At 45.7% G+C, this 24,316-nt stretch overlaps 1 protein-coding gene across 1 annotated transcript in view; it reads right to left on the bottom strand.

Moving 5' to 3' along the window:
• LOC138164878 (interleukin-12 receptor subunit beta-2-like) overlaps nucleotides 1-24,316 on the bottom strand; it is an 83,317-nt gene that overhangs the window by 23,258 nt on the left and 35,743 nt on the right. Inside the window, exons 8-10 of the mRNA XM_069092812.1 lie at nucleotides 20,629-20,708; nucleotides 8,123-8,351; nucleotides 1,850-2,041 (exon numbers count right to left, since the gene is read on the bottom strand). Coding sequence (XP_068948913.1) covers nucleotides 1,850-2,041; nucleotides 8,123-8,351; nucleotides 20,629-20,708 — 501 coding nt within the window. The remainder of the gene's footprint in view (nucleotides 1-1,849; nucleotides 2,042-8,122; nucleotides 8,352-20,628; nucleotides 20,709-24,316) is intronic.

Here is a 24,316-nt window from a genome sequence, read left to right on the forward strand (position 1 = left end):
TTCAAGCCTCCAGTGACAATATGCCACAGATAGTTGATGCTGGTCATGTCTCTCTTCCCCTGGCCTCCAAGTTGCCCACTACTTTATCTTATTCTTCTGAGATCATGGTGATCCATGAGCCGTGGATCCCTGGAAGCATGTTTTTGATATCTAGGGGAAGTCTGGCCTTGTGAGAAGGCAGCTTGTGTAGTGAAGAGGGGTCTGAAACAGAGGTATCAGACTCAGACTTCCAATCCCTCTGAACCAGATTAAAATGCAATTGGGAAATGTTCAACAAAATTAATAAAAATACCACACAACACAGATAATGTGAATTTGTGGTTTTCTGAATCAATTTGCCAGCCTGCAGGGATCCCTTTCTATTTGAGTTTAATACCACTGGTCTGAAAGACTCGTCAGACATTTAGTAGCTGTGCAATATGGCACAATTTAGCCTCAGTCTCCTCATCTGTAAAATAGGGGCATTTGTGCCTGATGATCTCTGAGGGCCTTTCCAGCCCTGAATCCCTGACCTTATGATCCTGTGATTTCATCTGTGTAAGGTCCTCTGGGTGTGGAGACCGCCCATATGCAGAGAAATAACGTGTCTGCTTGTGGTCACAGTGGCCCCAAGCAATCCTCTAAGACTCCAGTGGTGACAATACTAGCTAACATTTGCATGACTCCTTTAAGTTTTCAAGGTGCTTTACCGATATTATCTCCCTGCAAGGGAGACACTGTCATCCCCACTTTACATATGAAGAGACTGACGTCCAGAGAGTAGCTTTCCACAGCTAGTGTCTCAGGCAGGATTTGAACTCAGGTGCAGCACTTTGCTGCTTAATTGTCCCTCTTAAGAGCTTTCTGGCTCTTTTTGGCTTGGACCCGTAATGTCATTTCATTAGTGTAATGAGAGAACTCCTTCTGCCAATGCTGAGTAGCACTCACTCGGGACCTCAGAGTCTTGGAGAGATGCCTGGAAGAAGGTCGGTGTGGGAAAAAGAAAAAAATACAGAAGTCATCATTTTCTCTAGAAAGCATCTCTCAATTACCGAAAGCGACAGGCTTTCTCCAAAGGGCATCCTTCTTCCTTCTTCCCGCTCGATCCTGGGCTCCATCATCAGGGTCTGGCCAAAAGACGTGTGCAATCAGACAGCTCTGTCGCGGGCTGGACAGGGCATGCTTGTCTGTTCTTCCCATGGGGGTGGACGGGCTGAACTCTTCTGAGGGGCTTCGGGTCTCCCTTACAAACAACGTTCCGGAGCTTGGCACAAGCGAGACGGAATTTGCAGACAGGTGCCTGGGGGACCTGACCTTGTGTTGGAATTTCCATTTGGACTCTATAGGGTTGTTGCTTATTTGTTTCAATTATGTCTGACTCTACGAGTCCCCACGGACCAGCACACCCCAGTGCTGTCTGTGGGGTTTTCTTGGCAGAGACACCGGAGACGTTTGCTGTTTCCTTCTCCAGCTCACTTTACAGATGCAGAGCCTGAGGCAAGCAGGGTGAAGTGACTTGCCCAGGGTCACACAGCTAGGAAGTGTCTGAGGCCAGATTTGAACTCAGGAAGAGAAGAAGAATCTTCCTGCCTCCAGGCCTGACATTCTATCCCCTGAGCCATCTAGCTGCCCACCTATACTCTATTATAATCATTTTGTATGTAGAGAATATGATATATATAACACATATGTCTATACACATACATGTGTGTCACATTACCTGTGTACATGCACGTGTATGTATATATATATATATATGTATATACACACACATATTCAGCATAATCTCCATCCAGTCAGCACAGCTCCCATAACTTGTACCCAGGGCAGTACGACTGGACATTGTAGAGGGCGCTGACAGGTTCCTCACCTGCTATCACAGTTGACGTGTTGACAGAGGGCAACCGGTGCCAGTTGACAGGGGAGGACGTGCTGCTGCCTGTGCCCAGTTCCCTCCATTCCACCAAATATTCCTTAACCGAGGTGGTGGCTTCACCGGGAGGCTCCCAGGTCACTCTGATGCCGTCTGATCCCTGAGGTTTAGCCAAGACGTTTTGAGGAACTTTTTAAAGGAAAAAAAAAAAACACAGAGAGACTGAGGCGATTGGTAAGAGACACTTATTCCAGCCAAGCCAGCTGAGAATGTCGAGTCAGAATCCCAGACTCTCTGAGGCAGAAGGGCCCTTGGAGGTGGCCTTCTAACAGGGGTGAAGTTTGGATTCAAAGGACACCACTTGAGGACTCAGGGGGCCCCATGTGGCCTCCAGGCTGCAGGTTCCCCACCTCTGGTTTAGACTAACTATACCTGATGAGGAATTCCTGCCATTCCATCCCTCCAGGTGGCATCCAGCCCCTGCTTGAAGACTTCCAAGGAGGGAGAGCCCCCTCCTCCTGAGACCACCTGTGCCACACTGGGACACCTAAGTCCTAATGAGGAAGCGTTTCTTGACACAGATACTAAATCTGCTGTTTTGCCACTATGGCTACTGACCCAGAAGAAATCCTGGCTCTTACCCATGTCCCCAAGGCCTCCAACATTGCTGACCACTCTCCCCTCTCCTCCATCACCTCTCAGTCCTCACATTTTCCAGCTCCTTCTTCCCTGGGCCTCTTGACGAAGGCTCTTCTGAGCCCTTTGCAGCATGGAGCCCACCCACAGTACACTCTTAGATTCCACTGCAACCTCTGGCAGAAACACACCCCGACCCCCGAGACCCCAGTCTCTCCTCTCTTCTAAAAAGGAGGCTTTTGCTTTTCCAGCAGCTCCAACGCCCTCCCAAGGACCCATTCCTCATAATCCTCGGTTTCCTTCATGTCTCCGCCAGCCTTTCCCATCCCCCACGGCGCTCATCCTTCCCCTCTGAGATAATCCCCTTGTAGCCTGGTTGGTCAGTACACAGATGTTTGTGTCGTCTCCCCAGTGATGCTGTGAGCTGCCCGAGAGCTGAGACTGCCCTGACTTTCTTGGTATCCCCGGTCCTTAGCACAGTGCCTGGCACACAGTAGGGGCTTAATACATGTTTATTGACTAAGAAGAAAAAAGACTGTTCAGCAAAACCAGCCAACACACTGAGACATGATGGTGCAGACCTGCAGTCCCCCATCTCTGCACAGAAAGTGGGGAGGTTGTGGCAGCAAGCACCCCAGCATCCCCAGGGTCGCTGCCACCACAGGTTCTTAGATCTGCTTTGTTAAAGGAAAGCAACTCAAAATGGGTTAACAAGCTTACTTTAATCAGTCAAAATGTATCCTTTACCTAGTTCAGGGGAAAAAGGTCAGCACCCCGAACTTCAGAATACACAGACAGAATTATCAAGACAGAGAAACAGATCAAGTAGACAGTTTTCCAAACTGTCCAGCCATTATATCCATACCATCTGGGTTTTTCAAAGCCGGGGGTCTCTGGACAACGGCTTCCCAGAGTTTCATCAAATCAAATCACAGAACACTTCTCAAAGTGAGCTCCAAAACAAAGCCTCAAATCAGGGTTTATATAGCCTTGTCCTGGCTCAGAGAATGTAACAACCTTATTGACTCACTGACCAATCAAAAAGTATCTACTGAAAAACAAGCCTCCCACCCCAGGCTCCAGGTGCACTTTAGCCTAGGGGCAGGGAAGATCTTTAAATTTACATTCCCATTACAGAGATGGCCCCTCAGCTCCCAGCACCTTCTCAGGGGCCAAGCCCGACCATAATAACCTCACAGCATTGTTTCCATCTTCCCATCGTGACTCCATTTACAAGGCTGCAGTCAGGGTGTATATGGTTTTTCAAGACTCTGATTCTCTTTGAATCTGTTCATGAAAGATGGCACGGTGTAGTGAGAAGAATGCTAGACTCGGAGTTATAGGATCTGGGTTCAAATGCTGCCTCCCCTGGTAGCTTTGTGACTTGACTTCTCTGTGCCTAAGTTTCCTCATCTGTAAAATGAGGGGGTTGGAACTGATGGCCCCCAAGTTCCTGAAGCTCTGGATCTATGAGCCGCAGAGTGAACAGTGATGATGACTGGGATGGATGGGAAAGCGTCTGTGAGCAGCTTTTAGGTTGTCATCCTTTTCTGGAGGGCCTGTGCCTTGCTGCCTGTGGGCATCATTTCCAGCTTGGAGACCTCAACATGCCAAGATCAGGTTCCCTCTTGATCCTCCAGAGGACTAGAAGGAGGATGATGCACCGTTCCATAGAGGCACAAACTGAGGTCCAGACTTGCCCAAAGTCAGATGGGTGGTAGGTGTCAGAAGTGAGATTCGAACCCAGGTCCTGAGCCACCCAATTCTAACTTTCCATGGTGCCTCCTCCCAGTCTTGGTCTTTCCTCGACCTCACCCATCACATGCCCCTTTCTCATGGGCTCTGCCAACCCTCCAGAACATTCCCATGATTTCACTCCAGACTTCTGGCTCCCTCCCCATGTCCCATAACTTCTGTCCACAGAGGCCACATGTGGGCATCTCTTGCCAGGCTCTATTTTTATATTTTTTTTGCTCTCAAGGTTTTTTGTTTTTTTGCTTTGATTTAATTTTTCTTTTTTAATCTCTTTCTAGAACCCATCTTTCTACTTAGGACCTTTCTCTTTCCAGCACCTGTGCATTCTCCCTTCCCCCATTCAGTTAGTCTCCATGTCTTTCTAAGTCTGAGGCCTGGGTTCAAATCCTGGCTCTGCCGCTTTTCCGGCAAGTTAGTTAACATCTCAGGGCCTCAGTTTCCCCAAGTGTAAAGGAGAGGCCATAATGCTTTCCCAGCTTAGTTTATATGCATTGTAAACCTCACTGTGCTGTGGAAGTTAAGCCATGATGGGCATCATCTACCTCGGGGACACTGGGGGGGCCTGGGATAGTGAACAAGCCACAGATTCAAGTTAGAATCCTACCTCAGGCATTTCTGGTTGTGTGCCTGAATGAGTCCCTTAGCCTTGGCCTCAGTTTCCTCATGTTCGAAGTGGGAACAGTGATGGCCCCCACCTCACAGGGGGGTTGTGAGGCTCAGATCTATAGTCTGAGGTTTTAGGAATGTTGGCTGTTACTGATTTATCTGGGAGCACAGGACCCCTGGAGTCTGTGTCCCGGCCCCCAGGTCTTCTTAAGTCTCAGCTGCTTTTCCGCCTTCTACGGGAAGCTGTCCTCAGCCCCCTTTCACCCCATCTTTGCCATTTGTCTGAAATATCACCTCTTTTGTACACATTTGTTTGCCTCTCATCTCCTCTGTTAGATTGTAAGCTCCTTGAGGGCAAGGGTAAGCTCTTGCCTTTTTTTGCATCCTCCAATGTTTAGGACAGAGCCTGGCACATAGCAGACACTTAATGTTCACTGACTGAATGGACCTTGGGGGGCCTCCTATGGCCGACTGAAAGGCCTTCACCTGGAATTCAGAATCCAGACTAGCTGACTCTTCAGTCTTATCTCAATTTACATCAAGCACACAGCAAGCGCTTGATAAATGCTCCCTTCCTCTATGGAGACGTGACCTGGGCACCCCACATTTGGGAAATCCCTTTCACTAATACAGGCTAGCACCTCATCTGCAATCTAGAAAGTGCCCAAAGGCTTCAAGGTGCAGGGTCTTGCAGGGCCCTGTAGCCAGGCATGTGGCCAAACTGGGGCTTGAGCAGAGATTTTCCTAAGTCAGAGGCTGCCTAGATGGCATTCATGATGCTGTGCTGCTCTAGCCAAGCTGACAGACCATTCCTAGGCTCCCAAGACCCACGGCACCGGACATCGTGTGCAGCTCCAAGCCGGACTGTGCCTCTCCCCCATCATCCTGCACTGAGACCCTCCCTGAGCTCACTCTGCTTCCTCCTAGGCACTCGGGCTGGACTGGGTGCTAGGTCATGTCTACACACATCAAACCGTCCTAGGGTCACAGACTCATAACAGATAGGGGCCCTAAAAGGGTCCAGTCTAGAAGAAAGTGGGCCCCACAGTTTGGGATGGGACTCAGACCCCCTGGGGCCAGCCAGGATTCTGAACATGTGACTGGCTCCATGGACCAGGCACGGGGCTGGGGGCCAGAAAACTTGGGTTCCAATCCCACCTCTCACTCTCTACCCGTAAGGCCTCTCACTCTCAAAGCCTCTGTTTTCTCATCCATAAGAAGAGGGCTTCTTCTAGTACCTGTTTCCCTGAGGGCAGGATTTCTCTTTCTTTTCCTTCCTTCCTGCCATCCTTTGAATCCTAAGCACGTGAGACAATACTGGGCATGGAGAAAATGCTTACACATGTTTCCTCACTGACTGATTCCAGTTCCAAATTTGTCATGCTTTGGTTCTTATCTCCTCCATTAGATTATAAGTTTCTTGAGAAGAGAGATCATGTATTATATACATATGTAATATATTGATAATTATATATAAAATGCCATGATATATTATAATATATCAGATATATGTCTATTATAGAATATATTATACATATTATATCTATTACATAATATATTGTGATATATACATCATATCTACATATCTCTTATAGAATATATTGTACATAGTATATCTATTATATAATATGTTGTGATATGTTATATACATAATATCTACATATCTCTTATAGAATATATTGTACATAGTATATCTATTATATAATATATTGCGATATATTATATACATAATATCTACATATCTCTTATAGAATATGTTGTACATAGTATATCTATTATATAATATATTTTCATATATTATATACATCATATCTACATATCTCTTATAGAATATGTTGTACATAGTATATCTATTATATAATATGTTGATAAGTATATATAATATATTGTGATACATTATAGTGTATTATACACATATCTATTATAGAATACATTATAGGATTATATAATATATTGATAATTATATGTAACATTGTGACACATTATAATGTATTATACACATTATATCTCTGAATCTTTTCTAGAATACATGACACATTATATCTATTATATAATATAAACATATGCCATTTTCATATAGTATATTTTACAGCTTATATAGCTTACTTTTTACTATAAAGCGATGTATGTGTGTGTGTACACCTGTATACCTTATTACACAAAGGAGATGGTTAATTAATGTTTGAGTGAATGAACAGGAAGCTTTCATTAAGTGTTTGTTTACTCCCAAACTCCAACCAGAGGCCGGTACCAGCTGTCTCTGCCCTGTTCCCACGTCCATCTGAGTGCCCTTAATTACCACCACCACCCCTCTGCCCAGTCCCACAAACCGGGCTTTCACTTTTGACTCCCCAGCCAGGCCATCAACCCCACCTGCCCTCTCCCTGCATGGAGGCACATCGTTTTCCTCCTCTGAAACTCTACGTACACCCTGCCTTCTCCCTGGAATGTTTCCAGGCTTGTTCTCAGCTTCAGCCACCAGCCCCAGCCCACCAATCCCCCACACATTCACAGACTATAGCCAAGCCTTCTTGGTTATAAGAGCCCCGGTCCTCATTCCAGCTCTTCCATTGACTAGCCCTGTGACCTTCAGCAGACCATAGCCTTCTCTTCAGGAAACTGCACCTATTGTTCTGCTTCTACTTACATCTGTGTTCCCATAGATTCAGCTTCATAAACTCCTCTGTCATTGAAGTGAATGAAGCGTGAGCTTGGAGTCAGAAAGACCTGAGTTCAAATCCTGCCTCAGACACTTACTAGTTGTGTGACCTTGGTCAAGCCACTTAATTGCTGTCTGCCTCAGTTTCCTCATCTGTAAAATGGGGGTAATAATAGTACCTAGCAATTCCCAGGATTGTTGTGAAGAGCTAACATCTGTAAAATGCTTTGCAAATCTTACAGCCCTAGATAAATGTTAGCTATTTTGTATAGATGTATACATACGGATATTACGCTTAAAAAGATGTTGTCTATACTTATATAATGGGACATAATCCTATATATCCAGGTATTCCTGGGCTTGATGCCACATTCCGGCCGCTCCAAGACACTGCTTCATCCCAGTCTAACGGTTTGTTATCCCAGTGGTGCATCCCAATGGACCTGGATTATCTTTTTATTTGAGAGAGGACTGCATTTGAATAGAATGGGCTGTGATGGGGTTTGAGTCCAGGGGCAGGGAGGGTTCCACAGCACAATGACCAGGGAGTGAGCTGCTGGCTTTCCTGGGTGCGAACACCCTGCAAGTGAAAGGCAGCCAAAGGTTTGTCCTACCTTTTCGGGGCTGACGGGGGATGAAGATCCAAGTGGGAGAGGTGCTTCCTTCTGAGTTAACTGCAGAAACAGCCACGGCATAGTCCTTCTGGGGCACAACCACAGCAAAGTGAGTGTGCTCGGTAAAGTCCTTCAGGGTAGGGGACACGGCCGAGCTGTCCCCGGTCCCCTCCCGGACAGTCACCTGGTACCCGAGGATGTTTCCCCTTGCTTCTGACACACTCATATTCTACAACAAAACAAACCAAATTCCTATTTACTCTTGGACAGGAATAATCCCAAAGCATTTATTAAGCACCCATTCACAGGCCCCCAAGACTATACTGAAAACAGTCCCCACTTTTAAGGAGCTTATATTTAGCAAGAGGAAGGAACGACACAACACAGAAACAACAAATGAGATTTCCTTTCATGGGGAAAGACATTCTCAGCCCAGCAGCTAGGCAGACTGGGAGCTGTGGTTTGCTCAACAATATTGGCCGCCATATTTGGATGGATCTATGATCTCACCAGTGGAGGTATTTCATGTACCAGGACAGATTAGAGCCCACCCACAGCTTTTCATCCCAGGCAGTTCTCTCCCCAAATATCCCTAGAGGTTATACTCAACATGACAGAGGCCCTTCACTGAGTCTGTTGTCATTTTATGGGTCTCGGGGTTACATGCCAGTTGTCTACATTCTGCCCCTCACTCTTGATGAATTAAAGAAACTTCACCCTCAGCCCAATATAACCTGCTTTCCTCCATCCTAGTCCTTGGCTTGAGGATATGAGACATCCTGTTGGGTATCCCAGTCTCTTTCCTGAAGGTTTCTAAGTAATAGGTTATCTAGGAGAGAAAGACATCTACCCCCTAAGGAGCCCCTTCTCCCCTCCCAGTTGTATCTAGCAGAAGACAGACATCCCTCCTCCACCCTATCACACTTTCTTATAAAATTCCTCAGAGCCAGGAGCATCAAATGGTTAGATTTTCAGTGCTACCTGTTAATGTGGCTGCTTACACCTCTTCTTTCCCCATCCAATTCCCACAATCTCCTTCTTGGGTACCTGCTGTTTACCTCCAGCCCCCAACAACACCCTGACACATCACTTGTCACTACCAGCCTTGGTCTAACATTAGACATCATGTTATAGAACACAAGAGGGCTAGCCTTGGCATCAGGAAGACCTAGATTAGAATCTCCACTACCACCACCACCCCTAACAAACTGTGTGACACCAGGCAAGACAGCAAACCTTTCTGGGTCAAACATGTCTTTCTAAGGTTTTAGGTTTTATTCATTTTTAGATCCTTGATGCACTGAGATACTGCAAGGTTCAAATGAGGTTACAAATAGAAATACAAAGTGTTTTGCAAACCTTCACATTTATAGACACTTTTCAATGTGCTTCATACAGATTTTCTGATTCAATCTTCATAACAACCCTATGAGGTAGATTCTCTTAGTATCCCTATTTTATGGATAACAAAACTGAGGCACAGCGTGAGACTTGCTTGGGGTCACACAGCTGGTATCTGAGACAAGATTCAAATTCCATTCATTAGAAATGTCAGCGACCAGTATATCATTATTTTAAAAGAAGAATGTGGTTGTTTGGTCTGTATTGGGAGAATTAAAGAAAGTGCTAGCCATTTGAACGGATTGAGGCTGGAGGAAAGCCAGTGAGTACTCTGGACACTCCTATGCAGCTGCTTTCCATCCTCTCCTCATTGATGCTTTCGTGGTAACTCCTTGAGCTGGGGCTGCTGAGGCTCCCTGCCCCTGGCACCCCCCCCCCCCCCCCCGGCCCCCCTCCCCCCCCCCCCCCCCCCCCCCCCAGCTACAGTCCTCGAGTAAGACATCCACCAACAGTTACAGCAAAACCTTCTTTCTCTGGCATAAAGGGACATTACTTACCAAACCTAAAAGGAAAAGAAAGTCTAAGCAGACATACATCATCTAAGGTGAATGCAAGATCTCATATTTGTATTTGAATGCCCGGCATCAGACATACGATTGGTTGTTATCCTTCATGTTCAAAGAGGACTGAAATGGTGCGACCACTTCGGGGTCTGCAGCGTGACCAGCTGTGGCCGAGCCGACCAAAGTGAGCTCGGAAAGCCTCTGCCCCAGGTCACGTACAAATAGTCCATGTGAACATTCGGAGTGCAGAGGGCACTAAATTTGCACATCTCCTGCCTGAGTCCAGCGCCTCACACACAGTAGGCATTTAATGAATGCTCGCTGCCTAAACAATCTCCATTCTCTTAAGCCAAGACCCTCAACGGAAGCAACTTAACCCAAAAGCAATCGGGAATTGCTGAAGAGCAAAGCTATGGGGCAGCCCAGATTCTCACCAACATTTCCAACGACTGCTGGGTAGCCTTGGGACAGTCAATGGCCTGATAGGAGAGCACACTGACCTCACAGGTCAATGAAGTTTCCCAGTGGTGGTGATGAACTGGAGCCCTGGTGCTTGCAAAATTACTTTCATAACCCTCCCTTTGAGTAGAATTTCAGAGGGAAAGGTGGGAGGAGACAGGCAGTGATCAATAGTGTTGAACCCTTGTAAAAGTCAAGTTCAAGTGCTGGGATGAAGGTTATTATCTTGAATGCAATCTACCCCTGCCCAAGTTGGAAGACAGGCCAAGCTTGCCCTACAGGATTCATGAAGCCAAGGCCTGTCACGTGCCAGGAGGACAGGTGTGGAGTTGGCTGGGGACTTACCCATTGCTCTCAGCGGCAGCACTAATTAGTTTGGTTTAAAAAAAAAAAGACATCCGAAAGCAGAGGAGTGTGTCAAATTCATTTCCTTCCATGCTTCTGGCACGGAGGTGAGGGAAAGAGTGAGTGCCTTGTTGCAGGAGCCCAGCTGGCCTTCACTGAGCCAGGGAGGAAGAAACCTAAAATAGCAAACAGAGCCAGGAAAGACCCTCCTGCCCTTGGATGCTCACACGGAAACTTCCATTCGAGGATCCACCTGAATCAGGCCAGAGATCCCCTCGCTGGGGATTGTTAGTCTGGATCTGAGAAGCCTGGGGACAGAGGAGGGAAGAAATCTCCCCACACCTGAAAAGCTGTCCTGGGGAAAAGGGATTTTTATTGTTCAGTCGTGTCTGACTCTTCACAATCCTCTTTGAGGTTTTCTTGGCAGAGATACTGGAGTGGTTTGCTATGGAGCTGGATTTATTAGCTCATTTTACAGTTGAGGAAACTGAGGCAAATGGGGGTTAAATGACTTGCCCAGGGTCACCCAGCTACTGCCTGAGGCCACATTTTAACTGAGTTCTTCCTGACTGCAGGGGCAAAGCGAGGAACGAGGAACTGTGACATTTTCATTTGGGCTAGATGTTGTGGAAAATTCCCTCACCACTGGAGCCATCCAAAAAGCACCCTGGCCTGGCTCAGGAGATGGGGGCTCCCCTCCCTGGGGGTCTTTAGGCAGAGGCCGGATGGTGGAAAATTTTTCTGGCTTTAGACCAAGGATGTTAGACTCTGAATGCCAGCCTGCTTCAGTGTAAAATGAAGGGGGGAAGGGGCCTAGGCAGGTTCTCTCCAGCTCCACCTATGATCCCTGCTTCTCAGAAGGGACTTGCCTTCAAGTACAGTGGAGTCAATATGGTCCCAAGAGCCATCCACCTCTGAGATTCTGGGATTTCTGACTTGAAACAGGCATCAGCTATGGAGCCCTGAACCCAGAATCCCTTTCTCTCAAGATGCAGGGACCTGAGTTAATCATAGTAACTCACGTTTATAAAGCACTTGATAGTTGACTGAAGTTTGCACTAATAATAATAGGGCCTTTCCATCTGTCCTGTAGCGGAGGTCTTCACCAATCTGAGTTCCTTGGGAATAGGGCCAGTTTCACTTTTCTATTTGTATCTCTGGCAGTTGGCACTTACATACTTCGTGAATGTTGTTTTCCCCTTTTCAGCCCCCCATCCTTTCATCATCTGTCCATCATGAGTAAACGACTCATGTCGTTTGTCGGTGTGGCTCCGGGTCACACGGCTAATCAGTGGTAGGTCACACTAAAAGATAGGGACCCAGCTGGGATTCAGAACTTCTCACTTGCATGTTCTGTAGCTTAGACCAGACTTAGTATGAAGTTAAACTATTGCCACGGTTGACTGGTCCTTGGACCATAGGATTCAGTCACAATGGATCTCAGAGGCCACCCAGTCCAATCCCCTCCTTTTGTAGTTGAAAAAATTAAAGTTCAAAGAAAAGTCACACAGTTAGGAAGTAGCAGACTGGGAATTGGACTCCAGGTTCCGTGCCCATTCCCCTATGTCACAGGTACTGGTATTAATTCATTTTCCCCTTGTAACAGTCTTAGCAGACAGGGCACAACCTTCAGAGTGTTCCAGCAAATCAGAAACAGGTCTGCGCCCCATCTTGATCCTGGAGTCCAAAGATCTGGGTTTGAGTTCTAGCTCTATTATATACTAATGGCCCAACAGGGCATGTTCTAAGTTCTCTAAACCTCATCTTTCTCATGTGTTAAATGGAGATTATAAGACTTACTCTCCTTATCTCCCAGGGCTGCTGGGATATGGGCACTTTACAGCCTTCCAACAGTTATACAAATAGCAGTTATCAGCATCATCATTCTGGACAACCCCTCCCCCCCAAGAACAAATTCCCACCCATTATGGAATCCAACTAACCCACATTCGACCACTCATTCTATTTAGAAGAAAGGTCATGCTTGGTTTCAATGCTCCCTCTAGTGGATGCAAAAAAAAGGACCCAGGTGATCTGCTAGGAGTTTTGCTTGGCACACTCAGTGTTGTGCCTGATATCCAGGTAATGGTTGCACCTTCGGGATAAAAGGGGAGGGGAGGGGAGTGGAGAGAGGGAAAGAGAGAGGGGGAAGGGAGGGAGAGAGGGGGGAAGGGAGGAAAAGGGGGAGGGGGAGAAGATGCTCAGATTGGTCAGAAAATTCCTTAGGTTGAAAAAAAAACTGCATAGAATTGAAAGCATGAAAGAAACAACTGTTACTCCATGAGCTTGTTACACTTTCAAGGCTCTGAGGCGTTCACTAATGAGTTTTCTTCTCGGTTTTCCTAATACCTCACAGTGGACACAAAGGGGAGCAGGGTTGGCTGCCTGGTTTCTTCTGATCTTTCCAGGCAGCAGAGGGTAAGAGATGCCTGAAACAAGCTTGTAGCCAGGATTCTCTGAAACATACCACGGAACATGTACATGTGCATGTATGTCTGGCTTGCCACTCATGATAGAAAGCCAATTCTTCTATTAAAGGGAAACTCCTATTTCGATTCAGTTCATAAGATCATGAATTCCAGGAAGTTACCTCACATGTTATGCTCTGGTCCCTAAGAGACAGGAGGCTGCTTGGACTCCATTCATCCTGAGAGGGTTCCTGGCACACAGTAGACATGTGTTATCTATAGAGTTACAAAGCAGAGGGAGGCAGGTTGGCTTCCCTGAATCTAAATTACCAGTTTCTTATGCCTGTCACTCTGAGGTTTAAAATAAACTTCCTGGCTTTTAAAAATGGTTATGAGGTTTTCTTGGGGGGAGATCAATACACTAATATTTTGTTTCTGAACCGTTTGCCCCCAAAGAAAAAAATGTAATTACTGGCTGTTAGTTGGAAGAAGCCAGAACCCAATATTATAAAAAGCTGGGGGAATGAAGAAGGCCGAGGTGGGAGGGATAGAAAATAGATCTTTGTTCATCAATTAAAAAAAGGGGGAATTTGAGAACTTGAGGCATGAGTCACAGCTTCACCTGCCAATGTGTTGCTTTCCTGTTCACTCTTGACGTACTGGGTCCTTTCCTTTTCACCTTCATGTGACCATTAACCAATATAGGTTTCTGATGATCTTGGTCTTGTCCTCAGTGACCAGAAAGCTGCCAGATCATTGGTGACCACTGCTTCTCTCCCTCTCCTTCTGGAAACCCGGAGCTGGTAGTAGGAGGTCATCTTCAGAGCCCTTCTTGGAGGGCTGGACTAAATGGACTCAAGGTCCTTGGTCTGTCTTTAACTGTCTAGGAATCCAGAATGAAGAGCCAGCTCATTCATGGCTACAGAAGCCTGGAGTCCAACCTGGACCTGAGGAATCTTCTCTATGATAAACACAACAAATGGTCAGCTAGTCTTGACTGGAAGATCTCCCATAAAAGAATTCAAGCCCTCCACATCCCATATTTGGGTGGCTCTAGAATCTGCCTTTTGGTTCTCCTAAATCCTAGGAAGTCAAATCCTAGCATGTGAAAGTGGGAATGAGAAAGACCTGAGAAGGAATGAACACACACACAGCCTTGGCTCAAGGACCTCTGTGGCAGGGGAACTCACCACTTCTTAGATCTCTTTGCACTTTTAGACAATTTTAATTGTTAGGAAGTTTTTCCTGACATCAAGCCTAAGTTGGCATCTTTCTAGATGACTCCCAGTTCTGCCCTCCAGGGCGAGCATTCATCCTCACCCACAGGGACATAAAACTTTCTATTGCCATTCTTTTTTTTTTTTTAAAGCAATTGGGGTTAAGTAACTTGCTCAAAGTTACATGGGCAGTTATTTTGTGTGGGTGTTAAGTATCTGAGCCTGGAACTGATCCCAGATCTCCTGACTCTGGGGCCAGCGCTCTTACTCACTGAGCCACCTAGCCACCCCTGCCATTCTTGACCAACTCCCTAGCACAACATTGCCCTAGGAAGAGGACCTGGGTTTGAATAAAAACCACTACACTCCATGAGAACATGCTCAACTGGCACTATGGCTGGCATACAGTCAGTGCTCAATAAATGCTTGTTGCTAGACTACCTCGGACACTGAGCAAATCCTTTCATTGCCTTGGACGCTCAATTAAATCTGCTGTAAAAGAAGAGGTTGGATGACATGGGCTCAGTGATCCAAGGGCACAGCAGATGTGGAGTGACCAGGACCAGGATTCACAGCTTAAGTCTGGGACTTAAGTCAAACTACTTCAGCCCCTAGGAACTCGGCTTCCTTACCTGAAAAGTAAAAAGAGTGGGTCTGGGTGGTCTCTGACATCCATGTCACAACTATGATCCCAAGCTGAACCCCTGTTCTATTGTACAAGCCCTTCGACTCTCTGTGGACAGCTCACATGTCTCCCGGTTAAACAGCCCTAGCTGATTCAGCCCATGTTCCTTCCATGGCGTGGAAGGTCTATCACCATCATGGTTGCTGTTAGCAGTGAGGGGCATTTGGGGAAAGTATCATATCAAAACAATACATATAATTGCATGACAAGTGTTTGGGGGGTGTTTCTCCATGAATAGGGCTGGACTGAAGATGAGGCTGACATTCTGCCTGGTCCTGAAGGACAATTCAGAGCAATGGGTAGAACATGTCGAGAAGGGAGATTCCGAGGCTTAAATTTAATCTGCATTATTAACACTTTCTGAAGTCTAGACAATCAGCAAAACAATAAATTACTCTCAGAATTGAGGCATTTGCCCATTTCCGAGGTGCAAATGCTCGCAGTGAAACTTTAACAATGGGTGGAGCTGGTTAGAGCTGATTCTAGCACACTCCTGGGCAGATCTGTGACTTACTGAGCTGTCCAAAAGTACAATACTGTAACAACTTTCTTTTTGGAGGGGGGAAGGTAGGGCAATTGGGGTTAAGTGACTTGCCCAAGGTCACTCCGCTGGTTTTGTGTTAAGTGCCTGAGGCCGCATTTGTACTCAGGTCCTGCTGACTCCAGGGCTGGTGCTCTATTCACTGTAACAACTCTTTTAAATGCTTTCTCCACAACCTTTTCAGAGCTTTTAAAATGTTTTTTTTTTTTTTTTTGGTTGTCATTCTTTTTGCTTTGTTTCTGTCTGGCCTTGTGTTTGCACGTGGGGAGAAACCCCAGGTGTGAACTTTCTCCACACCTAGAAGATCAACAATGAGTCCTTATCTAGCTTTTGAGAATAGCCTGGGGCAGGTATTCTGTATAGAAAAGCACAGTGCTGAGCTCTGGGATATGGAGAAAATAAAACCAGGGTCCCAGCCTTCTGGGAGCTCCCATTCCACCGGTGGAGACCAGACAAATAACTGTATATAGCCTAGGACTGGGAAACCAAGGGCCATTTTAGAGAAAATCTCATTTCATTCTATAATGTTCTTGGAGCTTGAAATGCCTTTTGGATTTGACCTTGGCAGGACATTTCCCACCTTATGCCACTGTTTCTGTCCATCTCTCTCCCCCTCCCATCTCCACCTTCCCTCGGCTGCCAATGTGAGTTTCTAGGTGAAAGGGAGCACTCCCCCAGCCTCCATGCAAAGAAGCCCCCTGGGCAGCCATCTCTTCATTTCCCACCCAACTACCTTCCTTTAGACCTTCTTCCACTTTTTACCCTACCCCCTCTCCCTTGTTCATCTTCCCCCCATTTTTCAGCTTCCCTTTATGGATTGTCTTTCTTCCCCCATTGGATTGTAAGCCCCTTGAGGACAAAGACAGCCTTTCTTTTTCATATTTGTATCACCAGGTTTAGCACTATATAGCACATAGTAGGTGTTGCTGATCCAGTATAAGAAAAACAGTATATTTGTGCTGTGACCTCACAGAAATCATATCATTTTCTAATTCATGATGAGTTGCTGTTTGACGTTACTTAATTTTTTTTTTAACACAGTACCAGTTGCGTCTGTTTTCATAGTATACTCTGGGTTGGGTTTTTTGACTCTTTAAAGAAAGAAAGTATTTTTTGATCTAAAAATAGCCACCATCAAAGGAAAGACTAGAGATCTTGAGGAAACTGTGCTTTCAGAGGAGAAACAGAAACTGCCCTTCATCCAAGAAACCTGGAAAAATGAGTTAAGTAACTACCTAGAAATGCCAGTGACTCGGGAGGGATTTTCCCTCCTCTCTCAGCTCCAGGGGCTGCGCTGAGTCATTCTGTGCCCTGTCTTAATGTAAACATCCGACAAAAGTGAAACGGCCCAGTCCGAGTCTTTCCCCAGGCTGAGACCCCCCTCCCGCCCGGCCATGCCTGCTCGCTGGGCTTTAACTGGAAATGCTCAGGGCCCAGGGCTCCAGAGCCCCAGAGACAGTCCCTGAACATCCCTGCCCCAGTGAAGAGAGAGCCCGGCTCTTGACTCCGGCAGGTCTGTGGGCTGGTTCTGTCCAAACTCACTGCCCGTCCAACCGTTCCCACGTCTTCTTCTTTAGATGGCAAGCTCCTTGAGGGCAAAGGCTTGTTTTTCTCTTTATCTCCAGCACTTAGGAGAACAAGTGCTTAAAAATGCTTGCTTGTTGAGTGACTGAGTAGGTTAGACAGAAGGGAAGACTCTGGCCACAGTTGTCGGGCACTCCACTGAAGACCTTCTGCCACCCTAGCACCAAGCTATCAGAACTACGCACTCTAAATCTGGCTAGCCAACCAATTCTAGAACAATCTGGTTCCATTACTGGCTGATCTCCACAAGAATAGTGTGAACAAGGTTATCAAAAGCTTTGCTAAAGTCAGGTAAATCACATCCACAAGCAGTCTGGTCTCCCCACGTCTTCTCTTCTTTGAGACAACCAGCCCCAGATCCTTCACCCAGTCATCACATGGCACAAGGCCCAGACTCTTCACCACTGCCCGGCTGCCCTCCACAGCCTGCTGTCTGGGGTCAATGCCCTTTAACATTGTGACCACAGCATGACAGCCGGGGAACTGACTGGGCTAGGGCTAGCAAGATAAGCTCACCCTGCCATTCCTGGAAGCTCTGCCTCTCTGAAAGCACCCCAAGATGGCAGCAGCTTTGTTGGCAGAAGCAGGCTGGCCAAGTGGTTGTTTTGTTTTCTTTTTAATCTGGATGAACGAACCTTGGCCTAGCAAGTCAGTCCATAAGCATTTGCTAAGCCCCTACTATGTGCCAAGTGCTACCCTAAGTACCATGGCAGTAGAAGGATGGTTGGCCTGGGAGCCAGGAAAGCCAGAGTTCTAGTCCAACTTCTCAGTGCCCCAGGGAAATTTCTAAGATTATACATCACAAAAAAGGGGCCTGAGGCATTTCCTCCTCCAGGAGTCAGCCTGCAAGGCCAATTGACAGATCTAACCCCTATCCCTATTTTTTCCCCCTATCCCTATCTTAAGGAATACAAATGGTTGTGACCATTCCAAGGCCTTGATTACCAATCCACATGCTATTTATAGGAAGTCCCTGATGTAGAGGCTGATGCTTTAGTACCCAACAACTGTTGTGTGTGAGAGACAGGATGGGGAGGAGGAAGAGAAGGAAAGAGAAAAAAAAGGGATGGTAGAGAAGAAGGTGAGAGGAGAGAAAGATAGAGAAGAGGGAAAGAAGAGAAGGAGGAGAGAGGGGGAAGAAAAAAGTGAAAAAGAAAAAATGACAGAGGAGGAGGGGACAGAGGAGTTAGGAAGAAGGGGAAAAGGAGGAAAGGAAACAAGAAAAACAAGACAAAGTGAAGGTGGGGAGGAGAGAGCTTCTTCCCTACCTAGGTCATTTCTGAAAATTGAAGGATGCAGAATATTAGCTGAATTCCTGACTCCAAGGCCTCCTGGGAACAATTCTCTCATCGAGTTCCCCTTCTGACTTTGTGGATCTGTTTTAACATAATTGCTTTTTACCCATTACTGGGGACAGTGATGAGGAAAGGGAAGCGGGTTTTGAGAAACGAGGCAGCAGCATCCTTTTGGAGAGTTCCTCCTGAAGTCCCACTGGGCCCTAGTTCAAGGGGCCTCAAGCTTGGGGTAAAGCTGGGGATCGGGAAAAGTGACCCATCTCCTTCTTACAGTTGAGTGTGGGTGGGAAGAAACATCGATGAGTCTCTTTCCTTTCTTTCCTTCCTCTTTTTCTCTCTCTATACCAATACCCCAGAGTCGTAGGTGGGGAAAGAAGTCATGGTCCAGACTTGACTCTTCCCCTTTATGATAAGGGGACAAGGAGACAGACCAGGAGTGTGGTATGTCATCAGAGACATTTGATGTGTTGGTTGGATTCCTGAGCTGATTTTTTCCCTCTTCCTGTATGTATGTATGTATGTATGTATGTATGTATCTATCTATCTATCTATTTATTTATTTATTTAAAGCAATCGGGGTTAAGTAACTTGCTCAAGGTTACACGGCCAGTTATTTCTGGGTGTGGTGCTAAGTATCTGAGCCTGGATTTGATCCCCAGGTCATTGCTCTTACTTGCTGAGCCACCTGGCTGCCCCTTTCCTCTTCCTTTTAAAAGCTTTGGCAAAAAGGATGACTGGATGAAAAGGGGGAGGTGTAAATTTGGAAATTAAAGTGGGGTTAAGACAAAAGATTGCCAAAAAAGTCAGATTTTTTTAAAAAAAGAAAGCATGCTGGGTGTACGGTAAAGGACAAGGTTACAGAATGGAGAGGACCACAGACTAAGAGCTGAAGTGATCCCAAAGGCCATAGAGGCCAACTCTCATTTTACAGATGAGGGAACTGAGGGCCAGGGAGATGGGACATGCCCAAGGTCACACAGGCAATATACTCAGAAGTGAGCTTTGAAACGAAATCTTCTCACGCTAGGAGAAAGCCACGGTTGGTTTTGGAACCACAGATTGGGTTGGGACTGAGGGAGAGAGATATAGTTGGCAGAGGAGAGAAGGGCGGTGCAAAGAAATTAGGCAATTAGGGTGGGGGAAGGTCTGGCTGAGGTGTGGGATGGGAAGGTAAGTGGAGTGGTTCAGATTAGAGGAAGGGTGTAAGAGTTCTTAGAGACCATGGAGAATAACCCCTTCATTTTATAGAGAAGAAAGCTGAGAAATAGATGAAATGATTTCCCCAGGACCACCAAAGCAGGAAATATCTGAGGAAGGATTTGAACTCGGGTGTTCTGACTCCAAACCCAGCACACTGTCCACATTCCCAGGCATACCTCATGATTGGGCAGAGAGAATAACTGGACTGAGCAACAGGGAGTGCCTGTTGGGGGGGAGGGTAGAGAAGGGTCCTAGCACGCATTGGAGGGAACAATCCTAATTCCTTTCCTTCCTGTTCCCCCAAGTCAAACCCTCATTAGTCAGTAAGACGAGCTGAATGACCCTGCTCTCTGCTGTTACAGCTGCTACCTAGCCCAGGAAAAGGGAAAGTCTGGTCAACACTGGAAATCTTGGGTCTGCAGATCCAGAGCCCCACCTCCACCATTCATCTCTGAAGCCCGAGAGCTCACCTCTTCATCTGTATTATCTGCCCTTGCCCCCAGAACCATAAGAGGATCACAATTCTGGAGCTGGAAGGAATGTCAACTTATTCAACTTCTGCCATTTTATGGGTGGGAAAACCGAGGCCCAGGGAGGTTAAGGGATCTATCACAAAGGAGAAGCGGGTGGAAAGCTGGCCCTGAAGTCAGCTCCAGATCCTACCTCTGACACATCAGCAATTCTCTGAGCCTCAGACAGTGCTCTAAGACTCTCTGTTTGTTATAAGTGGGCTGTGATCTGGGAAGGCCAACCAAAGGATGTTGGAGGAGAGAGAACTTTAGCAGAGTGATTCATCCTTCCAGGAGGCCTCTGCCTCTAAGCTCTCGTGTAACTGTGAAAGACCTGTTGGCTTCCACCGCAATCTCACCTTCCAGAACAGAGAGATATTCTGTAGGCCGCCTTCTAGGTCATCTACTATGTACCACACGTCCAGCATTCCAGCTGGTTCTGTTTGAAAAGAAGAGAAATAAGGTGTTTCATTCGGTCAGGCAGCACTTTTAAAGTACTGGAAACAAAGTCATTTTAAATCAATTTATAAAAAAGTGAAAGGTAACAGCCATCGGCTTTGGGAGACTCAACCTGGGGGTGTGTGTGACTGTTTTTATAAAATATTTTGCTAATCACATTTCAACATAATTTGGTTTTCTTTGCAATCTTATGTATTTTACTTTGTACAGTTAAAAACATGATTCTGCAAAGGGACCCAGAGGCCTCAGCAGACACCCAAAGGGTCCATGACGGAAAATAGGTCAGTAGCTCCTGATTTAAAGGCTCTGCTAAGTTAAATGCGTCCCATTTCTAGTCAATTCAATTAAATAAAGCATTAATTAAGGATGTGCTGTGTGTCAGCCACTGTCCTAGAAGTAAGGGGCAGAGATGGTCACATAGTAGAGAAGAGATTTAGAGCTGGAAGGAGCCTTAGATGTCATCAAGCCCAAAGCCATCATTTTACAGATGAGGAAACTGAGGCTCAGTGATATGGTCGAGGTTACACAGTCAGTAAGTGGCACAGCCAGGAATCAAATCTAGATTCTTACACTGAGTTAGACACATATTATCTCCTGCTAGCAGAATGTAAACTCCCTGAGAGCAAGAGGAGGACCTTCCTTCTTCCTTTCCCCTTCCTTCCTTTCATCCTCTCTCTCTCTCTCTCTCTCTCTCTCTCTCTCTCTCTCTCTCTCTCCCTCCCTCCCTTTTCCCTCCCTCTCTCCCTCTCCCTCTCTTTCTCTTCCTTTCCTTTCCTTCCTTTCTTCCTTCCTATATTCCCAGGACTGAGCACAGAGCCTAGCAGAACCCAGGCACTTCATAAATGCTGCATTGACTTACTACTATCTTGGATGGTCAATCAAAGACTGAATTGTCAAACTGTCAAATATTTCTATATCAACGAACTGTGATTTAACTGGCACAGGAATTTCCTTCACCCAACCCCCGTATAACTTAGAGTCTTAGAGATTTTTAAGGCTCAAGAGCTTGTCACATGCCCAAGGTCACTCAGTAAGTGTTGGAGATGGGATTCCAAACTGGGTCTTCCTGATTCTAGGTCCTGTGCTCCATTCACCTTCCCATGCTGCCTGTCAAATACTGATTAAAAAAAAAACACCATAAAGCAAATCAACCTTAAACTGATGAAAACTTATTTCAGAGAAAAAAACTCAAGCAAAACCATAGCATGGTCCTGCTCTACTTGGAGGCAAAAAACAAGCCATCCTGGTGTCAGACAAGGAATTTGAGATGTAGACCAGAAAATTGCATGAATGATATTACATTATCAGAAACTCTCAAACATAGGCCTAATTAGCTGAAATAACATCAATGAGTTGCACAACCCTCAGCAAACGTGTAAAGGCTTTCCTCAGTTCTTAAGTCAAGAAATAGGATTTTGGTGGTTGTTTCTGTAGGGAAATCATCTGTTTAAACCCTTTGTTTTAGAGGTTTTAAAATATGCTGTTTGGTAAGGCGGGGACAGGGGACGCTTTGAAACAAGGTTTATCCACACACCTCCCCCCCCATATATGTACACTACATATATACAGTACGTATCAATCAATAAGCATTTATTAATGCACATTTGAATCTTGCTCTGAGTTGTAACATCCTTTTCATTACTACTAGTATTAGGATTGATAATAACAATTCTTAGGAAGAACACAGTAACAATCCTCCATTAGAATTGTATAATGTCTTGGAGTCTTCACAAAAACTATTACTACCTCACAAAGACCATGTGAGGTAAATGCTGCAGATATTATTCCTCTCCCTTCATTTTGCAAATGGGGAACCCAAGTCTGATAGTGATTAAGTGACTTGTCCAAGGTCACACAGCTTGTAGGATTCAAATTCACTTCTATTTGACTTCAAGTCCAGGACCCAAATCACTATTACCTAGAGTTAAGCAGCTAGTGCCTTTTTCTAAAAATAATTATTAGCACCAGCAAGACATTTTTTGTTTTTGTTTAGTCATGTCCAACTCTGCGTGACCCCATTTGTCGTTTTCTTGGCAAAGATACTAGAGTGTCTTGCTATTTCTTTCTCCAGTTCATTTTGCAGATGAAGAAATGGAGGCAAAGTTAAGTGACTTACCCAGGGTCACACAGCTAGGAAGTGTCTGAGACCAGATTTGGACTCAGGAAGATGAGGCTTCTTGACTCCAAGGTCTGGGCTTTATTCACTGAAGCAAGATTAAAATTCAGGTCTTCTGACTTTAAGTCCAATGCTTATTACTGATCTAACATGATCATTCTAGGAGATCTCTCTCCCTCTCTTTTTATTTTTTATTATTTTTTAAATTTATTTTTACTTTTATTTATTTTTTTTTAGATCTGTCTCTCTTTACATGATAAATTGGGCGGGGGCTAGGAAGCAGCAAGAAACAGAAGCAAAAGCCCAGACACCATATATTTATATATTTATTATGGGCTTATTGCATCAGGCACTGGACTATGCTCTAGCCACAAAAAGAAAATGGAAAATAAATAGTCCTCTCCTGAGGCAGCGCCCATTCTAAGGAACAGGGGTCTAGTCCTGGCTCGGACACTTACTAGCAGCATGATCCTGGACAAGTCATTGACCTTCCTGTGACTGTTCCATACATTAATGGGACCCCACTGCCACCTGCCTGCCCCCAGGAGGAGTGCCTTGGTGCTGGGCTGTGCAGCACAAAGGGCTCTCTGACCAAACCACTGCACTCAGGTGAGAATAGAGCCAATTCTTTGGTATTTAGCACCACAAAAGTCATCTAAATTTCTACCTTCTATTTTGATGATTTCAAAAGGCATGAACTACCTGCAATGAATTGGTAGGAGTTGGAGTGAGAGAAGTGAGAGAAGAGCTACTGTTTCTATCAAGTTGGAAGTTTGTAAAGCACTTCACATTGATGTGTCTCCTGCTGCCCCTGCCCACACCCCCATTAGAATATAGGCTCCTTGAGGGAAAGGACTGTTTTTCAGTTTGTATTGGTATCCTGGGCACTCAGCACAGCACCTGGCACACCAGAAGCGCTTAATACATGTTTCCTGACTTCTCTGTATTCCCAGTACTTAATGCAATGCCTGGCATATACACAATTGGCATTTAATAAATGCTTATTGACTTAACAGTCATGGCAGGAGGATATATTATCCTCACTTGACAGATGATTCAAGTAAGGCTCTTGCCCAGAGTCAAGTAAATCCCAAAAGTAGGGTTCAAACCCAGGTCTTCCTGACCCAAGGAGCTTCAGATCATGAAAAGAGCTAGAAAATGTTAATCCCCCTCCACCTCCAAAAATGGGGAGAAAAGGGGAGTAGAAATCAGATTTCCTAAGACTACAGAATCTCTCATTTAAAAGACAAAGAGAATGGGATGGGGGAAAGGAAGAACATTTCAAAAACAGGGGAAGGGGGATTTCTGTATTGCCTAGGACATTAACTTTAAAATCTATGATCTCATGACATAGGAGATACTATTCCAGGACAGCCAACCGGTAATGAGCCCTTCCAAATACCCAAATTCAAATTCTATTTCTTGCCAGATTTCCCCCTCATTAAAGTTCTTCCAGCAAAGGTTGGGTGACC

This window comes from Petaurus breviceps, unplaced genomic scaffold (assembly GCF_028583685.1).
Source record: "Petaurus breviceps papuanus isolate PSGF00001 unplaced genomic scaffold, PetGlider_PUasm1.0 207, whole genome shotgun sequence".
NCBI lineage: Eukaryota > Metazoa > Chordata > Mammalia > Diprotodontia > Petauridae > Petaurus > Petaurus breviceps.